Raw genomic sequence first — 26,028 nt, forward strand, 5'->3', positions numbered from 1 at the left:
CAACCCCTCAGTTAAAAACAGGGGAGATTCAAAGTGACAGAAATCCATATTTAGCAGCACACAGGCTTGCTGGTCCACTCGCTTGACGATTTCTTGTTGCGACATCTTAAAAAAAAAAAATCAACACAGTACTTACAGTATTTTACACGGGAGATTAATACAATCATGTTCATATTTACAGATCTTTAGAAAAGAAAAAACACTGGTGCACAGAATATCAAGCAGAGCTCCCGATGAAGGCAACTGGCAAGAAGAGCACACGGCACGACACGTAAGCACAAGCAATTTCCACAGATCACGACACACAATCCTGCTTGGCTCATTTGTTAAACACTCCAGAGGAGAAGTGACTCCATTTACATCCATAACCCCCGTAATGGCTGTCACGCCTCCGTTGATCATACACATTTAGAACCATATGTCCGCTCTATAGGCTCCAGCAGCACGCGGTGGGCGCTGTGCAAACAGGACCACCTGTCTTCTTTGCTGGTTTCAATGACCTCACAGTTCGGCTCAAGGATCCAGAGGGAAAAACAACATTCAGGGAGTTCAGCAGAGAGAACATTCAGCGCTCCACCGTACGACAACTTACTGGTGAGTCAAGCAACAAGGCAGGAAACGTATTTACAGAGAAGGGAAAGGAAAGGAGGGGAGGGGACAGTAAACGACCACGAGGGGTTAGGGTGGTTGGAGAGGAGAGAGCTGTGCACTGTCAATCCACCGCAAGTGGCCTGAACTCCAGCGTAGAACTGTGAATATAAATCAATGTGCGAACGCTGGAAGGCGAAAAATCCACAGAGACACGGGATGAAAAGCACAGCTGGTGACATCGTAAAACCCCTTCATCCACTAATGCCTTCATGTGGTGACAGCCTTTAAACCTTTGTTCTCTCAAATACATGTGAATGATTCAAGAAGAAACACCGGAGGAGGAAATGTGACAGACGGGCGCGAAAGGTAGAAGATAATTAATTGATTTTTCTTCTTCTTTTTATTTTTTTATTAGCCGGGACAATTAGTGATAAGGTGAGGGTTGGGATGGATCTGCTCAATGAGCTCTGCTGACAGAGGAGAACAACATCACATGAGAGGCTCGTGAACGTGGCTTTCATGGATCGATCTATACATCTCTCTGTACATGCTGTATTCTGTCTGTCTTTTGTGATGCCAAAGGAGAAACGATGGAGATTTTAGTGGCGTTAATGCACAATTTAGTGCAACAAAGTCTTCAAATAGGAGGATGCAGTGTTTTATGGAGTCTTTAGTTTAACGTGTGTTATCTGTCTCAGTTAAAGCTTTGCACAGCCACGGGGGTCAGTGCTGTGGTTAAGCTCGCAACACAGCAGTCGGCCAAAAATCGCCTGTGCCGCCGAGTCTCAGTCGTGTCCTGGGATTGTTTGGGTGTATTTGTGTTTCAGGAGTGTGTCTATGTGTGTGAAGTCAGAGCCCTATGGTGACCTGCGTGACCTCCGAGTTGAGATCGTCGTTGGCAGCGCCGCCACAGCAGCGGGAGTCCACCGACGACCCCTCCAAGGCTAGTCATACCTGCAGAGAGAGGAGGTACAAACGGTGAAAGACTGTTCTGATTGGCTCCAGCCCCCCTCACCCCCCCCCCCCCCCCCCCCCCGCGCGACCCTCAGAGGATTAGCGGTATAGATGATGGATGGAATATCTATACAACTCATATTGTGTACAGTATACTCAATGTAGAACCTTGGATTATTGCCTGCCCATAGTCGTATAGTCAAACACAAACCAGTGAAAAACTGTTTGACATCTTGGTAAATACGATGAGAGGTTACATGACACAATCCACTTTTCACAAAAACAAAAGCGGTAATTTGTGTTATAATGGGGCAGTTGTGTGTCTTTGAAAAAACGATTGCGTCGCATTGGTGCGACTGTGGCGTCTCATTTTGAAAGCTCCTTCAAAGGGCGGCCAACAAAGTGTCCTTCAGTAAACAGGTGAATCTGTCTTGGGCGAGCTCATCCCAGAATACATCAGGTGCTGACGACAAGGCTATGGAGCAACGTGGGAGGCAGGGACGAACGATGAAGTGGTACGAGCTGAAGAAGCTGGTGGCAGGAGGCCACACCATTTTGTTTACGTGGAGCAGTCCGAAGCATGTGGCCCCTGAAACGAGCTTCTTGACCAGATGGCGTCCCGGCGGGTCACCTGGCACACTCACGATTTATGCTGAGCTAACTAGGTGCTGACTGTAGCTACATATTTACTTTGACAATGGAACAGCTTGTCAAATGAGCTATGAGCTTGTCAGTGACTACCTGCTGATTGGACCTTTCTCCTGTGTTTCCACTGTGCTCACGCTGAGGGAGCTTGCGGCTGGTGACTCCGGTCCGGGATGAGGTCTGCATCTCCAGCACAGACGGACTCGGGGTGCAGAACTCACGGAAACAACGCTTGAAGTTCTCGTCCAGGTAGCCATAGAGAACCGGGTTCAGACTACTGCAGGGGGAGAGAACAAGGTCACAGGTTAACTCTTCGAAACTTTACTTCCTAGTAATTAGGGGTGAAGAAAATACAAGTCGACATTTCTCCATAACGCTCTGTTATCTGCACGTAATCAGACTTTTATTGGTAAATAGCACCAATCATATCATTTCACAGATAAAACATCTCTGAAATAAATACGCTTCAGCAACTGTGCAATTACTGGATAAAAAAAATACAATCATCTCAATAAAATACAAGCAATACCCAGCGGATTGTCAACATCATTATCTCTTCCGAGGAGGTGATGTCTTCACCCCTGTCTGTTTGTTGGTTTGTAGATTACACAAAAACCACCAGATGTGTTTCTACAAAACTTAGTGGAAGGATGAGGCTCGGCTCGGGGGAAGACACCATTACATTGTGGTGCAGATCTGGATCAGGGGGCGGATCCAGGATTACCTTTTCACTTGGTTTATCATAGCAGGATGTTTTCAACGTTTCTGTTGTTTTCTCCGGGGATATTTAGGGAATTGATATCTACGACTATGAGTGTGCGAATTTGGGATGTTTGGATGTTTGGCTAAGACTGCCACCGTCTACCGGGTGTGCGTACCTGTTGGTGTAGCCCAGGGCGATGCAGAAGTGCCAGGTGATAGTCTGCAGCGTGGAGTTGGGGATGTTGATGAGAGCGGTGATGATGACAAAGATATGAATTGGCGTCCAGCAGACGATGAAGACGGCAACCACCACCAGGACCATGCGTGTGATCCGACGCAGGTTCCGGTCCTTCTCCTGTGGGCGAAGGAGGTAAGTGGTTTAGTGGCCGAGGATAAGTGGAAGAAGAAAAGGAGCGTTGGAGGAAAACAGGAAGAAGCACAAAGGGAACAAAAAGCAGGAGAGGTAGATGTAGATAGTAATGATAAGAAATGGGAAAGGTAATAAGTGGAGAAGGTGGAGGGGGACTGGAAAAGGACAGATGAATCAGAGAATGCATGGGGGAGGAAGACCGATAGATCGGGAGAAAGAGGTGGGGGATGGACAGGAGGGGTATTGTGAGAGAGAAAGGCATAGAAACGAGAAAAATTATGATGAAAGGGAAGAAGAGTGGTTGAGAAAAGTGTTGTGGTAATTGAAAAGCAGGAAAAAGGAACAAATCACGTATTCACTTTGATTTTCCATTTGCATCCATTGTACATTATATATCCACATTATGACAAAGTCGATTGTTGCAGTCGACGTTTGCAAGAATTTCCCCGAGACTGAAGGTAAATAATTGTTGTTGGGCCATTTCTTCTTAGAAATAATCACAATTAAGTCACGGCCTCAGGCGGATGGTGATTTTATCCTAATTGGTTTCTCTTAAGAGAAATGAGGGCCTTGTATTTGCTTACTTAATGCTTGTGGTCAGAAACTCCAGATTGCAACTAATTAAAAGCCTGAGGGCATCAAATGTGCAAATCAATTCCAGCAAAAAACTGGCTCATGTTTGTTCAAGTAAAAATGATATTTCTATTAACCTGTGAGCCGGACAGCATGCGCACACTCTTGAGCCGCAGGATCATGAGGCCGTAGCAGACGGTGATGATGAGGACGGGCATGATGAAGGCAAAGATGAAGACGCAGATCTTCAGCAGAGTGTCCCAGTACCAGGACGGGTGGGGGAAAATCAGCTTGCAGTCCATAATGTTGGAGGCTGTGCAGGATGAAGAGGAGACATACTGTACATGGTCAGAGGTTAACAGAGACACGAAGCCCCAGCACATGCACACGATTTATTCAATATTTATTACATCTGCCAAGGTTTTTTTATGTTGTTTGTTTGTCAGCAGGATTTACGCAAAAACCTCCAGGACGGATTCTCCAACGAGATCTTGATGGACGGACGGGACACGAGCCAAGGAAGAAGCCATTACATCTTGGCGCAGAGCTGGACAGAAAGCTTCTGACATTTTCACTCGTTTCCCAGAGAATAATTTATGAATCATGATTAAAAACATCAGACACATTAAGGGAACTGATTTCTATGAGTGGAGAAAGTCTGGTGCAGCTTGATTGATTTTAAGAGAACATGGGCCTAGGCGAAGGGCTGGCTCCACTGGACTCGTGTCTCTTCTTAGAAAAAAATGTACTTGATTTGTCTAAGATGTATTTGTTTAATCTAGTTATATACAAAGGACCCAAATGCAGTCTAGTTGAGTAATAGTATTTACTAGGGAAATAGTATGTACATTTGTTAGAAGCGTCAGATTTCCAAAAACTCCAAAGAAAAATGTGTGTGCCACATTTCCTAAAGACTAACCACGAGCTGTCGCCCGTAAAATGTATGTAGGCATTAAATGTATAATTTCCCTAAAATGGAGAGCCACTTGAACGCAATCCCTTGAAATTAAATTTCTTGGTGTCCTACTTTCCTCTTGCTTGATATTTCGACCATGAATCAGCATTGGTTTTCCTGTCACTTCCCATTTCTCTCCTCTCGTTTTGTGTCGTCTCCTTTTCTCTTCAAATCTCTAATAAAGGCACAAAATTTCCCCAAAGACAGCGTGGTGATGTCGCACCACTAATGCACAAAGTGGTGCTCATTACGAATGAATCTGATCTGTTCATGCAGTTTACTCTGCTGGGAGCTTTTGAGTTCCATCAATTGAGATTGTTTTTATTTTTTCTCTTTCCTTCCCCCTTCATAATGCTGTCATGTCAGTCGGGCGTACAGCATTCACCACAGCTATTAAGTGCAATTACATGGAAAAACATTTCTGTCTTTTCTCATTTTTATAGAGCTTGCTCGAGTTCATAATTGCCCTTTAAAGCTGGAATGTAAAGAGTGAACTCCCTTTTTCCTCCTACTGTGTCGTCGACCATGGATTAGAAAAATAAATGAGTGCTTCTCACACCCCTGCTAGTTCAGTTCTATTATTCTTGATTGCTATTCTCTCTATAATTATACATAGCTTGCTGGAGGTTTAGAGGTTTCTCTTCAAACACAATCACTCAATTTATAGTGCGAGCGTTGGAGAGTGGTACACAGCAGCTAATCAGGAAAAATTGAGCTTTTTTGTTTTCTTGTGCTTACAAGAAGTGTTGGCGGTGGAGGCCATGACCATGACAGGCAACCCGATGGCCGAGGAGAGAATCCAGTTGCAGACGTTGACAATCTTGGCGTTGCGGGGCGTCCTGAAGTCCAGCGCTTTGACCGGGTGGCACACGGCGACGTAGCGGTCGATGCTCATGGTGGTGAGCGTGAAGATGGAGGTGAACATGTTGTAATAGTCGATGGACATCACCATCTTGCACAGGATGTCCCCAAACGGCCAGGTCCCCATCAGGTAGTTGACGCTTTGGAACGGTAGCGTGCTGGTGACCAAGGCGTCGGCCAGAGCGAGGTTGAAGATGTAGATGTTAGTGGCCGTCTTCATTTTAGTGTATCTGCACAGAGAGAATGGATTTATCAGGACCTGATCAAAAATTCATGACAAAAAGAGGGAGAAGCTGATGGAGAAAGAAAAGAGCAGATTCAGTGAGTTTGAAATGTAAATTTCATCTTGAGATTCACATCTTCGATGAAGTGTGAGTCTCTCCTCTGATTCCAATCCTCTAGTTATATGAGGAAACCACTTCCTGCTAAATATATGCCAAAAAAACGAAATGGCATTTTGAAGCCATCTTCCAAGAGTCCTTGCCACATAATGGGAGTTTGATACCGCTGAGTTTTTCATATAAACCAAAGGATTACATGTCCCTTTTATGAGTTGAAAATACTCTGCTTACTTTTCAGATAAATTAACCTTTTAGAAAAATGCCTGGATTACATGAAAAAAGCATTTTCACCAAGCTGGAAATCGGGCTGTTCACGAAAAGCTGGAAATAAAAGGCAATCATAGCAGAAGGTGCTGCATTAGCCGGGTAAAGTATCCTGGGATGCTTTGTGAATAATTTAGCTCCCTTGTGTCAGAAATAGGGGCATTTTGTAACAGAAGAGTTATGGTTTAATAAACCATATTAGGTCATATTAAGAAGCTGCCCACAGCACTAAACCCCGGGAGATATCATCCAGAAATATACTGCAGATTTTGCATCGATGTTGATGAAATCATCATTCTTCCATTTATCACTGTATTTTCCAAGATCTGTACAATTCAAGGTTTTGTGTATTTAATTCTGCACTCAAATGGCTTGTTCGAAAAAAGCAGCCCTTCAAATTTGAAACATGAGGGGACATTCAATAGCTTAGAAAAAAATATTCACCCAAAACTCCATTAAATGTGCATAAAAGGGTCACGTTCACTTTCAGGTTCTATGTTCAAGTAGCTTTTTATCATCTGAATGAAGCATAATCATGGAATATGGAGCACGGGCCTTTTCCAGTGAAAAGACAAAATGTCCTTCATCGAATCAATATGGTGAAAGAACAAGAGGTTGTTCAAAGAGAGCGGAGGACAGTGGAGTGTTTACAGAAAACAGAAGTAAGACATGGACCCATTAGCACAGGAGGATGGAACACAGACTGTTTAGAGCTCTTGTCAGGAAAGAAATATTCTGTGTTTAGCGTTTGCTGTGGCTGAAACTGGAGCACATCACAAGATCTTAAGAGACGCATGTTGGATGTCATAAAACAAAGCCCCAATAATATTGTTTATACAATAGTCATGAATATTTAATCATATATCCCATTATGGTGACCAAACATTTCTAGACCAGTGTGTATAATCCAGTTTTCTATAGTTTCACTTCTATGGTGGACCAGAATGAAAAATCAATATACTTAAATGATCAAATCCACACATTGATTGGCTAGCACCTCCGAAATAGGATAATAATTAGGATTAATTAGGATATCTATATTTTCTTTTCCGTCTTGTCCATTCAATAATAATTATATGAGCTACAACCATCAACTGGTTTACTCAGCTTAGCGTGAAGACTAGCAGCAGGTGGTAAAACTGTTCACTACCTGTCTGTACCTCTGAAGCTCACTATGAAACATGTTCAGTTAGGTTTGATTCAACCAAACCAAAACCCAAGTGGAACAAAGACAACACGTCATGGGTCAGATACACGTTTGGCACTGAGCAGTCAGCCGGGCAGACTCCGAGAGGAACGGTACAAATTCAACAAACGTAATTCAACATGACAGTGATCTTTAGAAGTGCTGCTGGTTGTATTCTCTCATTTGAATGACATATGAAAGCGTGATATCAACTTTCTCGTCCAACTCTGCCTGAAAACTGTGTAACTCGTCCTTATTAATTTAATTTCCACACGGTGATTGTCCTGCTGCTGCACTGCTCCTTTCAAACGCTACTTAGACACATCCCTGCTGAAACGTTATTCAATTCACCTGGACTCATAATGTGACAATGACACATCACACCCAGTGGCCTTCACTGTATTAAACCCAAACTGTCACTCCGGCGCCCGAGGCAATTTACTCCTGTTTTGTTCTAGCGCTCTCCTCAATAATCTCAAATCCTCTTAACGACCACACACGATGGTTAGTTCGTTAAATTCTGATTAACTCCAACACTGACAGCTTAGTGGTTTGTTATTTCAGGCTTTATTTGCACGGGGACCAGCGTGACGCCTCGAGACGCAGGAGAAGCCGTCACCCTGCACTGAGGACCGCGCCCAAGCTGCATGCAATTTCCAACATCCCCCTGATTGACTTTGAGACTGTCTGCAGCTCCAGGTCTGCTGTATACGTCTGAGGCCTGTTTACGTACAGGCTGCCGCTGTGGAGGTGAGCGGCCTCGTTTAATCTACACTAATTCAATTAGCTGTTTTATTTATTTCCCAGCTTTCATTAAATCTTTGCCCTTGAAGTTCTGTTGCACCGATCCTTCCTCGTCATTACTTTGTTGATTATATTATGTTGATTGTATCTATGTGTAACTAATTCTAGCAAACAAGGTTACAAAGTGATTTGCTGAATATTTGGGAATAAAACATCATAGACAAAAAACATGATAAAAAAAAGAAAGATAACATGAAGAAAATATTAAAAATAAACAACATCAACAAAGATCTGGCATACAAAGGCTTCCACATAATAAGATAGTAATAATAATGATTTAAAAACAGATTAAGTGGCGGCATGTCTTTAGGAAGTCCTCAGTGAGATGGGAGCTTGGGCCCCGGTGATAAAAGCCCTGTCACCTCTATCGTCCTGAACCACAAGCAATTATTCGTGGAAAGATCTAATGATTATAGCTTTGAGCATATGGGAGTTAGTAGCTGTGTAATTTAACTGGAGGGGCCAGACCATGCTGAGTCTTAATATCAATCCTAATTTTAACTGTCAGCCAATGAGCGGAGGAAGAGATATGAGGAAATGCTGGACGTCGGATAAAGAGCGAGCAGCTAAAGCCGAGACACTTGTTAACGTTTGCTCTCGTCGGTGTGCTGTTGTGGTTTATTTTCATTTAATCGATTTTTCCAAGTTAAATAGTTTACATTGTTCCAGTGTCTGTGAGTAGAAGCCTCTTTGTTCTCGTTCTTTAATGGAAAATGTACTGTTACTGCTGCCTCAATGTCTTTTTCAAAATAAAAGAAGGAGACATTACTTTTTCTAAGGGGAAGCAACAAATGGATTGTATTCTTCAGGTTCTTTTTCGAGTCTTATCAACTACTCAATGTGCTTTTCAGAGCAAGATGCATTCAGTTATTCACACACAAAGTACAGCGCTCCTACACAGTGGTTTTTACAATCCCACACCATTCTCACACTGTCAGCCCAGTCGTCAGGACTGGAGCGATCAGGAGTTGAGTATCTTCCCCAAGGACACTTCACAATGCAGCCTGGAGGAGCAGTTGACCCCGCCCCCCCTCACACCACAGTCATCCATGTGGTAACAGGACATCCAATCAGCAGACCAGGGTTTAAGTCCTGGGTCGTGTGTGTGGTCGTTTTCACCTTGGCTCAGGTTAGAAAAAAGGTTTTTCATTAAACGTCCCTTATTTAAAACACTTTTTGTTTTGTGCTCAAGGTAAAGTGATCATATAAATATATATTATAGATATTCAACCAGAACACGATCTAAGAATTAGCAACTGCCACAAGAGCAAAAACCTAACCATGAAAGTTTAATGATGCTGAACAAATACAAGGTTACTCTGTGTTGCTGCTGCAAATTAGTCCTATATGTATTAACGAACTGATTTCTCGCAGACAAGATGATGTTTCCCTGAAAAGAGCGACCACCAGCAGCTATTTCATCAAATTCAAAACACCTTTACGAGCTGTGCCTGGTGTTATATTAACAAGATGGCTATTGACTGAGGAAATTAACACACAAACACATTTACTAAGTGTTAAAAGAACTGTTAAGACAGAAGCAATTATTGGACCGAAACTGTTCATACAACAGATACAGATCTCCTGAGAACGGCTTCTCGTTTGGGAAAAACATCTCTGCTGAGAAAATAAAAGCTCGGTTTTTTGTTAGATAAGAAAACGCTCTCATTTCATAACAGAACAAATGCAGTATACCAGCTCGCACTGAACCAGAGAGGAACCGAAAAGAAATATTTACAGACAAACTGGCAGCGTTGATTGAAAAGATGAAAAACGTTCGGTGAAGCCAGACAGACGTAACCATCTGAAAAGAGGAAAACTACATTTCGTTGCTTCTGAGAAAAAACAGCACTTGATGACTGAAAATTGTTCCATCTACTTCTAAACTGCCTGGACTTTTCCTGAACCGCTGGAGCAAAGAGGCGGAAGATAAAGATGTTCAGTAATGGACCTTAAAATCCTCCAAAACAGTCCTCTCGGTGAAATGGTGTATAATTCATGGCCTTCCATCAAACCATTAGCTGTGGTTTCTACCTTGGGGAGGTGGGGTGGGCAGGTGGATGGAGAGCCAGGTCTTTTCATTTCTCCTTTTGTCCTCATCACTTTTATTTCCTTTCTTTATATGAGAGCAAACACATTTGGTAACATCGGTAAATCATCTCCGAGACGATTCGGAAGAGAAACAGATTCTTTGACATCATCATCATCTGCTGACGGTCAAAAAGAGACAAAAACGTCCATGTGTCCTCAGTGAGGTCCTCAAATTGATTAATAATCAGTGGGACACATAAAAATATGAATTCCCTCATATAAATACATTTCCATGAAAACGCTCTAAAACTTATAGGACTGATGAGAATTTATTATTTAAAAATTCTACAATATACACAAATTCAAAGGTGTTAGATGTGACCATGGGGCTCAAGTTTAATTATAATAAAAAGCTCTTACATTTACGTACAAAAAAGTTAATGAGGGAGAAAATTACAATCACCTCTGACCTGTGTGACTAATAAGCCTCATATGTGGCTGATTCTAGTGTAGTTACAGAAGCAGTACATTCAGTGGGGATTATTCTCTTGATTTAGAAATCATAGGTTGTCAGAGCAAGCTTTACATTACGACTCATTGTACGTTATGTGTTAAGGTGGCCTCTAGTGGCTGTAGTAATTATGACAAGGCAAAGAAGACAGTTAATTCGAATTCGCAGTTTCAGAGTCCACCAGTCTGCTGGGGTCTGCCTTGGTCCTAACGATGGAAAATGTTTTCACGCACCGATGTCCACTAGGGACAGCACGGACCCGGGTGTGGATTGTCCAATTGCAGCCAAGCGGGACTTAGTCCACAGAACCATGAGGCTGCATCACCACCGCTGCACAAAGAGCTGCCCACCTGTTTATTCAACGTCGGGTGACACTCAAACTCTTTGTCGAGCTCGAAAACCCGGCCGCACAAAATTCCGCTCCACTCGGCCCTGCCCCACTTTAACAGTGAGCAAAAGTCACTGCAGAGCCCTCACAATAAATGCACGATAACATTTCCCAAGTAATTGTCTCTCTGACTTGCTCACTAAATCCAATACGGTGGCGCTTTTATTCTGCAACACAAACCTGAACACCAAACGCACAATAAGCGTTACAGGTGTTACCAGTCGAAGCCCAGTTGCACTACAACAAAAGACCCAGAGTGGTTCCAATTATTTTTCGGCAACAAATAATGTGCAAACCACGTTTCCCTCTGTTTCTTACCAAAGAGCCGTTGAGCCTGTGACTGATGTTAAGCCGAAAGTGATTCCAAGGCGAGAGAGAGAAAAACCATTCTGTCCACACAGCAGGTTCCCTCTTCATGGAAATTGTTCACCGCTTGAAGCCACTCTAATGTGCCTGAATGTTAATTAGTTGATCACTGTCTGTTTTCACATGTGAGGCTCATGCTTCACCATGGCAACAACTGAGACCATGCAGGGGAAAGTTTTGTGTTGGGCATGATAACAATAATATCCTAACACAATTTCCGGGAATCACTGTGTTTCTGTCCTGCAGCGGCTCTTTCGATCCACTTAAAAAAATTGGTGGGTGTATTTCTGAGGATCTGAGGAAGCACAGAGGCGACTGGGAGGTGTTTGGAATGAGAGTTTCTAGAGACTCCCTGTCTATTTCGTATTCTGGGATGAATTTGATGATGAGGTCAATGTTGTGTTACGAGTTTGAAGAGACTCCATTAGCCCCACACACCGACAGCTTCATTTTGAAACACAAAATTTAAATAAAAAGAACATAAAGATGACAAAACATCTCTGAGAGCAAACACCTGTTGTGAAATTCCTTGGTTTGAATGTTTCTCCGAGCAAAACGTAATGTGATTTAATGAGCCTTTTATTGTTTTGTCTACAGGCCAGAAAATAAACATCATATATATGCTGCGGGATGTTTTCGAGCTTTCGTTTCGCGTTTTTATTTCATTTGATAAGTTCTTTCGATACCTCTGGGCTACGATGTCTAATGGGTTCAACACCAGCCAGCTAATATCACCTCCACTCTTCATTCTGCGGCCAGGGCCCCTTGCAAAGAATTTCCAATCTCAGTGGAGAAAAACAAACCTTAATCAGAGTATTTCAATTTAGTAAATGGCCCTGTAGTAACACACAAAAGCAAAGGGAAACAGATGTGGTGACAAATATGTGCGATGACGGTTAATGGAAATAAAAGTGTTTACATGTGATGAGCTGGTCATTGTTAGTTTTTGTTGCTTTAGATGTTTTACATTGATATTTCTGGAACGTCAACAGATTATAAAGCTTTGTGTACATTAGGATTGGGACTGTGGTGAATCCGTCTCGCCCTTCGTCGTCCCACATTTCAACAAACGTCAAGATGGAACTTACACACTTGTGGTCGCCCGTTTGGAGCAGAATCATTTTCATGGCTGTAGTTACACAGCAGGCTAAACACGATCCGTCACGACCCAGTGAGGCCGGACGGTGCGTGTGTAGCCTCGTGCATGATTCATGGTCTGCTGCTGGGTGCAGATAAAACATGAGGCCCTGGTAGCAGAAACAGACGCCGCTCATGTGAGTAGAGATCTGTGTGCCGCTGGCCCCGACATTAACACTGCCCATGCACGCTGAAGAGCATGATGTATTAGGATGGAGCTCTGTGTGTGTATGTGTGTGTTTGTGTGGGGGGGGGGGGGGGCTCACGGCTGAGCACGTGTTTCTCTCCTGAGCAGTGACAGGAAGCCGAGATTTGTATTCGTGTGTACAGCGCATAGGTGGTGTTTAAGTTGAACATTTCTATCGAGCTATTAACGTATATCATTATCGGGTGCATCAGAACATTTATTCACAGACTGCAATGACGTCAACCGGGAGTGTGGATTCTCCAGAGCACAGACCAGATGGGTCCCTGCAGGTCGGGCAGGGTTCAGACAAAGATTTTGACATTTTTCGGTCACGTTGACTGAGCTTTCTACTTGGTTTTCTAATACTGCCTTAGAAAACGTTGGGCTCAGATTGAGCTGGGAGACAAAAAGCAGGACGACTGTCAGGCTGGCGTCCGGCTCATTAGTTCTCTCTCCTGTTTGCACAGAAGATTTGGCTCCGAGCGGCACTTCAACACATTCATAATAAAATACAATCAAATATTGCCAGAAAACACTCAGAACTCTGTGATATGCAACATTTCTCACAAATCATTAACTCAACCAGAGATATTAAGGGGGAATCATTATCACAGTGTAAACAGCAGGACAAAGTTAATACTTTCACATACATATGAGTTATGTCTGCCATCCCATCGCTGCTGAGGAACAAACCAACACTTCTATCATAAGAGCTGCTCTAGTTCAATCACGGTTCATTTCTAAATTTGCAGTTTACATGATCAACTGTTGTAGAACAGACCTACAACCAATCAGATCGACGGAAAGTGAGATGCTGCGCAGAGCATCCATTGGGCACACCTCTGTCAGACATCAGATCCAACCCGCCCCCGTATTAAATACTTAAATGGCTGTGATTGGTCCAATCAGTGTCAGGATGCACTGTTGACTGGTCTAAATGGGAGGTGGCCTGGGGCAGTGGATAGATAGGAGCCGTTGTTATCTCTGGTATCTGCTGTGAGGCGGCTACAGCTGCTGTCAAGTCTCCCAAGAGGATCATTCAAGTTTAATTGAATGTGATTCAGAAGGTTCAAATGACTTGTACCGTTAAAGCTGAAGTAATTTATATTTTATTGAACAGTTCAAGTATTAAAAAGCATTATAAAATATGCACTATGACTCCTGTAATCTTGTGTGTAATCAAACCGAACTCTACAAAGTACCATCAAAAGAATATTTTAAATGACTGCAAAAAAGCAAGAAAAAAGCTAAAATAATAAAGTGAGAAAAGTACCATAATAACACCAATTTATCTCCTGTCCTAACTCTCTTGGAAATCATTTCAGTAAAAGGAAGTCATTAGTGGGTCGCTGCTGGGAACGCGGTGCAGTGGAGGCAGATTAAATGTTGGTAAATGGAGCCACACACACAGTCAGTGGCTGTGACTGACTGAGATGCAGCGGTCGCTCTGTCCTCGATAGGAAAGCACTTAAGAGACGTATTCAAATGCATTATGTTGACACTTCAGCGGCTCGAGGAGAGCTTAGAGCAAATAACGGCTCATAATCGAAAAGGTCTGATAAGAGATATAATAATGGTATTTTGAAAATGGAATAAGAGATATTTTTTTAATGAACACTGATTCAAATGATCCACATTTGTATTATGTTGCTTTAAGCTTTGGAACATCAGACCAGACGGAACCAACATGTGAATCATAGTTCCCGGGACATTTCAGTTTACCTGAGCAAAGTTTAAATAAACAATAACAACCGGAACACACAGTTCAGGTTGTGTAATTGTCACTTAGTTCAGTTTAAGCACAAAAATAACCAGGTCAGGACAGGAGGTGTTTAAAATAAGTTCTCTGTTAATGCTTGAGGACCTTGATTGACATGGTTACAATAATGAATGCTTGGTTATGGTTGTTGATAAACAACCTTCTTTTGTTGGCATATGTCACTCAACTTCCTCCCTTACTCATGTCTTTTCTGCCATAGCAACAAAGCTATGGGTCATAATCATTTTGTTGTGTAGACGACCTTTATGTTGGGTTACAGTGATTTTGTTTTTGTTTTGGATGCCTCTGAATTCCTGACTGCCGACCTGCTCACCTAACGAAAGTCGAGATAGAAACTGTTTATCAGGTCTGTCGTTGTTCACCCTTTTCTCGACGTAACAATATTTCCATAACCTCAGCTATTATCAACTTAACCTCGATTAATAATCATTTTTAGTATTTTAAACTATAATCCTAATCTGACCTTTATTTGGACATGTTTGTGCCTAATCCCTGAAATTTACCTGTAGAGTTGTCATATTCCTTTGAGGGCACAGACTGATTTAACCATCCTGTTGATAACATGATGTCAGAAAGTTGGACATAGGATATTAGGGTTTATTTTGGAGGACTCATTGGCTAAAAGGCCTGAAGATGTTGAGCTACAGAACAACTCCCTCGTTGCATCTGTGTTTTGTGTTTCCAGAGGAGCTGTTTAGTTTGTGCAAGTAACCAGTAATGGAGAAAACGGCAACATTACAAAGAGTTTCAAACACAAAGAGACGACAGAGAATGGTCCTGTTGTTTTGTTTTCATTGTGTTGGTTTCTGGTGTTTGAGTGGATGAAACAAATGAAAGAAAAGGAGGCAGAGGCGTTAAGAGAGAAATCCTGAACGTCTCTCTCCAAAAAAGACATTTTGCTGAACGTCTTTCTTTTGCCATCAGCAGTAAAAGTTTGTATCTCTTGTTAACTCACTTTTGTTTCCTTTAGCCGCCTTTCATCCTTCACTCTTGTTTGCTTTAACCTCATTTGCACACTTCCTCTTTATTAGGTGAAGTTCCTCCTTTCCTTTTACAGTTTTTCTCAGTTGTTAACACACAAAAAGCGAAAATTCGGCACAATTTGCACAACCTTCACTTCATGTACCAATCGCTCGACCCAATTTGGCACTACTTCACACTCCCTTATCTGCATTAGACTCTGACTTTCCTTGTTTACACTCTGATGTCAATTACACATCACCTTGTTGTCAAAACACTACACACAATGTTCAGTTGTTGCACACACTTCTCAAGTAAAATCTCAAAGCATCAACCTAGAACACACAAATACTCAAATCTCTAAACATTCAGGTCTGTTGAGCAATTTCACCGCATTTACACAGCCGAACAGGAGACTGAAACTGTAGATATGGTTCGTGAGAACAACTCTATCACACTCAGATAAATAAAAACTAGGATCCCTGGCTGACCATGCTACATTTAGAAACGTCCATACCGTCATTGGAATGTATTCTTCATAGGAATGCCATGTGGATGAAACAAGTGTTCAGGGTCCCATTTGAACGGAACACAGCCATCAAGGAGTTATGGTGAGAGTTTGTGCTTGTAAGTACCAACATTCAGCACTGACACATGCATGTATTGTACCTGTAATCCAATATTGTTCCTTTTCTATAGTGTCTCACTGTAGCCCACTGTGTTGACCTCTCTGTGTCCATACTGTAACTTACATTCTCATGCTGATCCAGGAGCATGACACAGCTCATGTGTTGTACCAGCACATCTTTATTGATGAGGTGGGATTCAACCTGGTGAAGAGGAGGTGACGGGGCAGAAACCTCATTGGCCAGAGGGCCATTGTTGAGGTCCCTGGCCAGCGTGGTGGGAACATCACAATGTGTGCTGCAATGAATCACCATGGGATCTTGCACCGTCATGCCCACCTAGGGTTCTATAATGCTGCCCGTCTCCTCATCTTCCTGGATGGCCTGTATGACCTGCTGGTACCACCTGGCCAGATAGATGATTCACAGTGGATCAATCACGTTGTCATCCGGGACAATGTGAGCTTTCAAGTGTGTGAGTGGTTCCAGGACCACCCACATTTTTCCATTCTATACCTTCCACCTTATTCTCCTTTCCTGAATCCCATTGAGGAATTATTTTCAGCTTGGAGGTGGAAGGTATATGAACGGAACCCACAGGACCGGGTCCCACTGCTCCAGGCCATGGAGGAGGCCTGTGGCGACGTGAGTGTCGAGGCCTGTCACCATTGTGTGTGTGAGGTTTTTAGTTTTCTGTGTGCAGTTTTGAGAAAGCCGTTATTGTTTTAAAAAACGTGTGTTAACGATTGTGAAAAACTGTAATTTTTGTGAAGGGGGGGGGGGGGGATGAGCAGGCCGGTTTACAGTACTTTACTGTTCTCTGTGTGTACCGAAATAAACCTTTTTATGCTGCATATTTGTGTGCTGGTTTATGTTTGACTATGAAAAAAGTAGGCCTAAACTGAGACATTTTACAAAAGGAGAAATGGCTCATTCATTCATATGGTGTGTTCCATTTTGATGATTGTGTTTTCAATTTTTCACTTCAGTGTGCTGTAAATGCTTGATAGTGTGCAAGCAAATGCTTAGTTGTGTGTTCCCAATGAATGGTATGTGTGTGTCATTTGACAATATGGCTGTGTGTACCAAATGAAAACACGAGTTCCATTTTGTGAACAGGTAAGAGATTTGATGGCAAAGAGTCATCTTGCAAAGGGAGTGTCAGGTTTAGCATTTTGTGTGTGAGGTTTTCAGTTGTCTCTGTGCAGTTTTGAGAAACGTGTGTTAACAATTGTGAAAAACTGTAAAGTTTATTGATCGCCTTAAACATCTCTATTTCCTCCAGTGCTGGAGGGAGTACTCAAACATTTGAAATTAATAGACTAAAATGCACTCAGGTAAAAGTGAAAGCACCACATTACTTGGATAAGTAAGTATTTGCTTAGTAAGCTTAGTCTGAAATAGATAGAAAGTGATCCAACACAAATATTCATAGAGATATTTAAGTCTGTCTCTGAGCCGAGCACACACAAAATCTGAAATAGGAAACTGGAAACAATTGGATAATAAAAGTAAAATAACCCTCAATCATTGGTGTGAAATGGGTTTTTCTGTGCATCAGCGAGGGAGAAAGAGAACATTGGTCTACACACAAACACACACTCACATACAGACACACAAAAGGAGAGTTCCAACTCTAAAAGTCAGCGACTGTGGTTCAGCACATCAGGCAGAGATGGACGGTCACTGTTTTGACAAATGTGCCGCCGTTCAAGCTGAAGACCGTTCGCAAGAGGCTGGCGAGGATTCATACAAACACACATTGTGATGAAGAATTACACACACAAACAATAACTCACACAAACATATTTCCTCCCTTTGACACACAACTGAGCGTTAATCTTTCAAACCTACTGCAGAGGTTTGGTGAGAACATTAGAAGGGAAGTGTTTCTGTACGTAAACTGGAAGTAAGACTCTGAGTGACAAATTCACATTTAGCCAATATGATCCTAAATGGTTTGGCCACATCAAACAGACTTGCCAATATATATATATATATAGAGAGAGAGAGAGAGAGAGAGAGAGAGAGAGAGAGAGAGAGAGAGAGAGAGAGAGAGAGAGAGAGAGAGAGAGAGAGAGGATGGGAAGCCAGTGAGGGATCATGTTTTTTATTCCCTGCACTTAAGAATCTGGCAGGTTGGTCAGAATGCTTGTATTTAGGTATCGAAAGCGGCAAGAATTGAATCTTAACCATAAACTGTAAAGATAGATGATGTGTCGGCTCTTAAAAGTGATGCAAAAACATCTGGATCGCCCCTAGTGGCTAGCTGCAGTACAGCTCCCCACCTGCCCCTTCCAAGCACACACCCGATACATCTTTCCCAAAGAGGGTCTCTGTCCTTTTATGGTAGTTCTCCTCACGCTGACCGTTCTTCAAGGGTTTAATTTATTATTTGACAAACAGAGTGAAATGTCTTGAGTGATTGTTGGGACTGACTTACAATTGGTTGAGCCTGTGTATCGTTTTTTTTTAGGAAGTGGAGAAACGTCATCCATCTTTCTACACAGGCCTCAGTGCCGTCATGACAGCTAACAGAAGCTGCAAAAACAAGCCCCTAAGACGCTAAGGCTGCCATGTTGAGACATCACATTTCCAAGTACCCAGAGAAACCCAGAGTATGTGTGTGCTCACTGATTGAAGCGTTTAACCAAAACATTCATCAATACCGAGAGGAGACGTTATTGGAAACTGACCGAATCTGAGGAGGGGATCAATGTGTTAAGACAAACTGCGCTGGGGCATGTGTAAAATGAATCAGCAGCCACCGCTGTGACAGTATAACACAACCTCCTTCCAACACAAACACACACACCGGCTAATCACAGGGGTTGTACAAACCGATTGATAATTGAAACAAATGGTGGACGAGCACGAACAGAAACCTCAGACACACGCTGACCCATTTTCCTCCTGCTGTTTCTGCCGCCGTCGTCTTTACAGGCAGAGTGAAGGAAAAGGTCCCTCGTGGGTGTTTGTGTGTTTACAGCAAACCCCCATTCTGTGTGAGTCCGCCACTGTGTCGTATTTGATGCAATCTTTTGTGATGTTGTTGTTGTGTGCATTGTGGAATGTATTCATACCAAGGACAAAGTCAATATCAAGTCTTGACAGCACTGACCTGAAGCATTTATGTTGTGTTTATATGAAACCGGATGGCTACTCAACAGTCCTGGTCTTATTCCTCTCTCTCCTCCTCCTCCCCCCCCCCCCCCCCCCCTCTCTTATCTCTCATCTCTTCCCCATTTTTCTGTCTGGTTCTGCCACAGATTTTCTTCCAGTTAATGATTGAATCTTTTCTCTCCACAGTCGCCAAAGTGCCGCTCATTGTGGGAACCGAGTTTCTCTTCAACCTTACTATGTGAAGTGCCTTGAGATATTGTGATTTGGCACAATACAAATATAATTGAATGGAATTTAGAGGGTGGCACGATGGGCACAGCTCTTGCCGCTGTCTTGGTTTGAATCAATCAGAGCCATTGTGGTCTTTGAATGTTTTTGAATGTTTTCCCTGCGATAGGATGGCGACTTATCCTAAACAGCCAGATATGGAAGGGAAATTGTCATCACAAGCTGCTGATAGTTTACATTTTGCTATTATTACCAATGCAGCATAAGTTCTAAACAGGCCTGTTTAGAACTGAACATTTCTATATGAAACTCTAAAAGTGACTCAGTCTGCAGAACCCTGAAGCTGCTGCACAAAGAGCTGTTCACCTGTTTACTCAAATCTTATTAATATGAGCACATCGCGTGAACTTCTTTGGGCCCTTAGCAATACACAAGCCAAGTTTAGCAATAAGCAATAAGGTGAACTGTTTTTCGAGATATGTGAGCTGTTGAAAGACAGATTTCTGGAATAGATAAAACAGGTTTTTAGGAGACTGACATTAACTTATAGTTCGGATTATGTAGATCACAGTGACATAAATCACACACACTGCGTTTACTCAGGAGGCAGTTTATTATGTTGTAATCGTAGGTTTGGCAGCCGCTGTGATTCACTCTCGTAATGGTTTCCCATCTCCAAGAAATATGACGGGGAGCCAGTCTGGGCCAAATCCAGATCCTCAGTGACACTGGCAATGGAAACATGAACCTAGAGATGATCAGCGTGTTACTTAGGAACGCTGTTGTCAATTTACTGAAGAGAAGAGTGTCTCTCTGCCCTTGGCCACCCTCTTTAATGCACATCCGAGTGAGGCTGTTGTACAACACAGAGAAAAAGGTTTGACAGCTTCCAAACTAGTTCAGATCCACTGTCGATACTTTGAAAGGCGTTGATGAAGAGAGACATTTCAAAAAGGACTTGAATGAGTCACTTGGTAAATGACAGAACAACAACAGAGCCCATCAATTATCAAGTGGAGAGGGACCTTTGTTCCCTCCTCTTCACTTTATCATCATCTTTCATCATCTCTCCATCGTCATAAAAGATCTACTTGAAATGAGCTTTTCTATTATCCTGGAGATCGCTCACTTCAGTCTCTTCCAAATCCTCTAAATTCTCAACACATTCTCGAATTATTATTCCTTCTTTATCTTTATCTCAACAGAGCATCTGTCGATTCCCGACGCTCAGCGCTCCGTCTCTCCAGCGTCTCTCCAGCGGAGTCCAGTGGTGTTAGAGAGGACATTACTCATCGACACAGGAAGGTCTAATTATCTCCCTGCATGCTCTCTACTCATGATTGTCTCCCTAACAATGAAGTGCACAGTGTACCTTGTGTGCCGCTACACTAATTCAGGGAAAGTGCCGTACATAATTCCAGCTTGAGCTTTCAAACTGATAAATAATCCTGATCACTGAAACTCAGGCAGGTTTGTGGCAAACGCACGAGTTGAACAATTAATGGCGAGGACCAGCTGATAGCTTTCTGGATGCCGAGGGCAGAGGTTAGAACACTGAGTACATTTCTCTACACAGGTCAAGAGCCGGGTCAGTTCTCCTGAGCAAATATTGTAATTGCAGCATAAAATCCGTAGTTTGTCGAGCTGTCCTCTTGTCATCGGTTAACAGCAACCGAGGCCGTCATACACAATAGCTGTGCAGCTGTAACACAACTGAGGTCAGGGTGAAGAGTTTCTACTGTTTACAGGCTGAGAGGAGGGAGGAGAGGGATGCACCGAGTGCTGCATACTACGCACAAGCACACGCAGTGGAGAGCTGCTCTATGTGGCTGGTGTTATTCTGGGTTGGCACTGGCTTTGCTCTCCTGGAGAACTCAACGACCCACTGGGTTTACCTCCAAAGCTCTTCTCTGTTTATCTGAACCAGTCCATGTGCCATACACTACCACCACCTACATATACACAGCCACTTGTTTGGGTTAATGAGAGGGGAGCCATTCTCTTTTATCCTGTGCATCTCGCCCTCCTGATTTTTAATTCACGCTAGTAACTATGGTCTCTCTACATTTAATGATTCTTTCATTTTGCAGTAAAGAGAATCTCTGAGTCTGTATAATAATTAATTCTGAAGTACAGCTGCAGCTAATAGGAGGCTTCGTGGTCTAAGTTCGGCCGTTTTCAGACATGAAGTCAAGACATTTTCTTGAGAAATTAGGTTTCTGAAAATCTGAATCCTTGGTAGAGCACGCAAGAGGCATGACATAACCTATCAAATCTGATATGGAAATAACAGAGTCAACACAGTCTGTGGATGTTATCCCCCATCAACGACAGTCATATCTCTTTAGAAAGCAGCTGTGATTGACAAGAGAAACATCTCCACCCACCAATAACCCTTTAGGTGCACATTTTCCACCTTTTTATCATTGCTTGAAAGCACTGTGACTGATTTTCTCTCGGGCTTTGAGCTTTGACATTTGCTTCTGAGCGTTAACCCGGATGCCTGGTGTCGAGAGCACATCAAAAGGCTGCAGGTTAGTTGTGTGAAGCTCAGCCCGAAGCCCCCGCTGGCTGTCAAAGAGGCAGCGGGGGCTCCACGAGGAATCCACAGCAGAGGAGCAATAATGATCCTCTAAATGCATTCGTCTTGTGTTTCTAAGAACCCCCCCGACTCTCAACATAACATCATATTTCATGTGTCCTGGGTTTCTCACATAAACAGCAGAGACACAGATGTTTAGAAGTTCTCTCTGACATCAGAGAGCTGGGTCATGGAAAAATGTGGAGGATTACGTGGAGGATCACCAGAATCACATCCAGTGTTTTCTAGCTGTATGGGGGGGGGGGGGGGGGGGGGAGTCATTTTGCATTCATCACTATCAAAAACGCCTCCCAGTGTTGCCATGGTAACAGCAAAACCCTTCCGCACTGGCAGCATATTCCTGGTGGGAACCCGGTGGTTTCCGTTCAACCGCGATTGATTTTTCCGATTGAGTGTGTGTGCGTGTGTGTGGGTCTCGGCTCGTGTTTGTTTGCTCACGAGAAGTTTGCGGATGTTAAGTGCGGAGCGAGCGGACGCGGGGCAAAGAGAGTGGGCAAACGAATCGGAGAGATAAGGAGAGAGCGGGAAAAAGGTTTATGGCTTCAAGGTTATCATTACGCCGACAGTGAGGAGGAAACCACATGACAAAAATGCATCCAGAGCGGAGGCGGAGGCGGAGAGTTTAAGACTACATCTCCATTTCCAAGTAAATATACCCACTATGTGTCATTAGCTAAATGGCTGTTCACTCTCTATCTGCCAACAGAGACACAAAAGACCAAGAGACGGGAAGGGACAGAGGGACAGCCAAAGAGGCGGATGAATGTTAATGTTCCTGATGGATTGCAGTTCTCGGAAGGACTGAGACTCGATATTTCATTCGTCGAGTTCAAAAAAGTTGCAGGAGCCCAAAACAACTTCACATACACACTCTTGACTTCCACACACACACACTCGATGGTTGCCTGTCAGTGTCAGGGATCAAAGGACGAGAGGCCCAAAGCTCGAGCAATTCCCTTCACCGTCTATCAACAGCTTTCAGGAAAAACCAACACAGAATGCTTAATACCATCCCGAGTGGCAGCTCACACATCATAAACACAGTTGAACCTCTGCCAGCCGGCCACAGACAATTAGATCCCCTCATTCAAGAGACACTGTTTATATTTCAAATGGGGATTTGACTTCCGTCTGCCTGCTGCTCTTCCCTTCTCCTTGTTCCACTCCATTTAGTCGCTATGTGTAAAGTGCCAGGGGGCAGGGCCGTCAAGAGTCATTTGAGGTAGAAAATGTTTGACAGAGATGCACGATACAAATCCTGAAGAGAGATGTGCACATTCTTCAGCGAAAACAGAACGATTCAGGTTAGAGCGGGCGATGTGCGCAGGGAGGAAAATGAGATCTGATCTTGATATTGGAAACAGGGGAGAAGCGAGGTGAGTGGCAGGTGTAACAAAAGCTGTTCCAGACATGCACTCCGGAGAATATCCTCACATCCTGACTTTCTCCAGAGGGTTGCCATTCACCTGTGAGCAACCTCAGATATCTCTGGAGCATTGAGGTGGTCGGTGGCCCGGCTTTGGGGGGGGGGCAGGAGATAACGTATGAATTCCAGCACATGGACACCGGCATCGGCCCTCAACCCCCGAAAGCTCTGGAATCTCGTGGTCTTTCTACGTTGATCTCTTCTTAGGCATCTTCATCATATATGGCAACACCAGATATGTGTGGGTTGCGTGTTAGAATCCTCATCAGTGTGCCCACTCTCCAGGTTCCTTCTCACATGGGCTCATTCAGACATTCTCCAGAGGTTTGACTCGGGCCGCTGGCAGGAGAAACTCCGGAGCCTCAAACTCGGACAATTGCGTTCCCAGGTGACACCCCCCCTCCGGATAATTCCAGTGCATGTTTGAATAAAGTGATACATTGTCGTAAAGAAGTGCATAAAAAGAGAGAAGTTGCTTCCTCATTCACTTTATGGACTCTATTGCACCAATAAAGTGAACAATCACAAAGTAGAACAAGGAAAATGGACAACCCTCCACTTGATGTCCATTATCCTCCCCTCCTAACCTTCTCAGTGCCCACAGTCAACCATCCAACTTATCTGTGTTGTCCTCATTTCCACCCTCTCTCTCTCTCTCTCTCTCTCTCTCTCTCTCTCTCTCTACCTGAAATATCGGAGAGCTCTCGAGGGTCAGATCTTCACGTGTAATTTTAGGCCACTAACGAAAGTAGTAATACATATTTGCGATAAAAAAACAGTGGATAATAAAAACCACACGGATTCAAACACTTAACTGCACACGGTGAGTGGTTTTAAGTGTTTTTTCTAAAGGCTTCAATAGGTCCTACAAAATCGGTGGGGAGAGTTTTCCACTTGGGGCCAGAACTTCCACAAAGCACGAGCAACTTTAGTTTTTAATTGGACACGTGAGTCTCAGAACCTGCAGGATAAAACACCTCTGCTGTGTGGAGACATTATAAAATGTGACTGTGTCTGGAGGAAAGTTTGAAATGTTATTTAAATGAGATGCTGTTGTTGGCACACAGCAAATTTAAGTCTTTTGATTGTAGTGATTGTCGTCTTTTCTCAAACGTCAGTCAGGCTGAAGCTTCAGAGTCTGTTGGTCCATATATGAGCCACTGTATGTGTGTGTGTGTGTGTGTGTGTGTGTGTGTGTGTGTGTGTGTGTGTGTGTGTGTGTGTATGTGTGTGTGTGGACATGAGCTTCCTGCTGCATCATGCTTCTGTTTGCCAGGTCGACGTGGGAATAGCAGCATTATGTCATAAGATCTGTTTACCAGCTTCACTCTGCATTGTGGATGAAAAGACGCACGTAAAGAGGGGACGGGGTCGCTCTGGTCTATATATCACACAGTTTGCTGTTATGTATGCACGCTGGCTGCGCTTCTATGAAATATGGAGGAGTGCGTTCCGTGCAGCAGCTTTTCTCTCCCCCTCCATCCCCTCGCTGTGCTCGCTCTCTGCGCGCTGGAGCAACTTGCTGCAAGGTTGGAGGCATTTTACGCACGAACGGCAGCTGAGCTACCCGCGCGATCACACACACGCACACACACGCACACACACTCGCACACACACACACACACACACACACGCAAACGCACACACACACATCCATCTTTATGTCCAATATGGTTCACACAGCAACAGGTTGCCAGTAATTTGTCTCTTGAATAGTTTATAGCATGTAAAAAGCCTGATTGTGCAAAAAGCACGTCCACACACACACACACACACACACACACCTCAGTGTTGTGTACATTTGGGAGTGGGCCACTTTCTTACCTGACGATGATGTACATGATCAGCACGTTTCCCACCAGCCCCACCACGCACACGATGGAGTACAGAGCCGTGATAACGATGGCTATGATCACCGGGTTGGCGTCGGTGTCGCCCCCCCTGTGCTCGCCGTCGCATCGCACCTCCGAGAAGCTCATGGTGTTGTTGTTGTTGCCGCTGGTGAAGTTCCCGCACAAGCCGCCGCTGCTGTTGTAGAGCCCGGGGAGTTGGCTCCGGTAATCCGCGCCCGTGCCGTTACCTGCGCCCTCCATGGTTGGTTCCTTGAGCCCGGTGAGCGTGTTCGGGGGGGAGCGGGAGATGCTGTGCGTCTTCGGCCGCCCCTCAGGTGGCGGTGGTGCCCGGCACGGCTGCTGGTGGTGCCCGGTGAGGATGCTGGTTGTGCCCGGTGAGGATGCTGGTGGTGCCCGGTGAGGAGGCGCCGGTGAAACGTGACACTTCACCGTGTGGAAGAATGTGGCGGCGCGTGATGGGTACGACAGCCTGCGCGAGACTCGGTTAACTGAAGGAGCGCGCGCGGCACAGCGAGTCCGCACGGGACAGGAGAACGAGTACTAATGAGTTAGTTCACTTCCTCA

The 26,028-nt window shown here is 43.9% G+C and overlaps 1 protein-coding gene across 1 annotated transcript; it reads right to left on the reverse strand.

Moving 5' to 3' along the window:
- Positions 1-1,535: 1,535 nt before the first annotated feature.
- Positions 1,536-25,704, reverse strand: oprm1 (opioid receptor, mu 1). Its single transcript, XM_053436941.1, has 7 exons — positions 25,436-25,704; positions 5,529-5,881; positions 3,973-4,148; positions 3,069-3,247; positions 2,287-2,467; positions 2,109-2,176; positions 1,536-1,545 (listed from the first exon to the last, which is right to left on the reverse strand). The coding sequence occupies exons 1-7, from the start codon at positions 25,702-25,704 to the stop codon at positions 1,536-1,538; spliced, it is 1,236 nt and encodes a 411-aa protein (XP_053292916.1).
- Positions 25,705-26,028: the final 324 nt, after the last annotated feature.

The sequence above is a fragment of the Pleuronectes platessa genome, chromosome 12, assembly GCF_947347685.1.
Source record: "Pleuronectes platessa chromosome 12, fPlePla1.1, whole genome shotgun sequence".
Lineage (NCBI taxonomy): Eukaryota > Metazoa > Chordata > Actinopteri > Pleuronectiformes > Pleuronectidae > Pleuronectes > Pleuronectes platessa.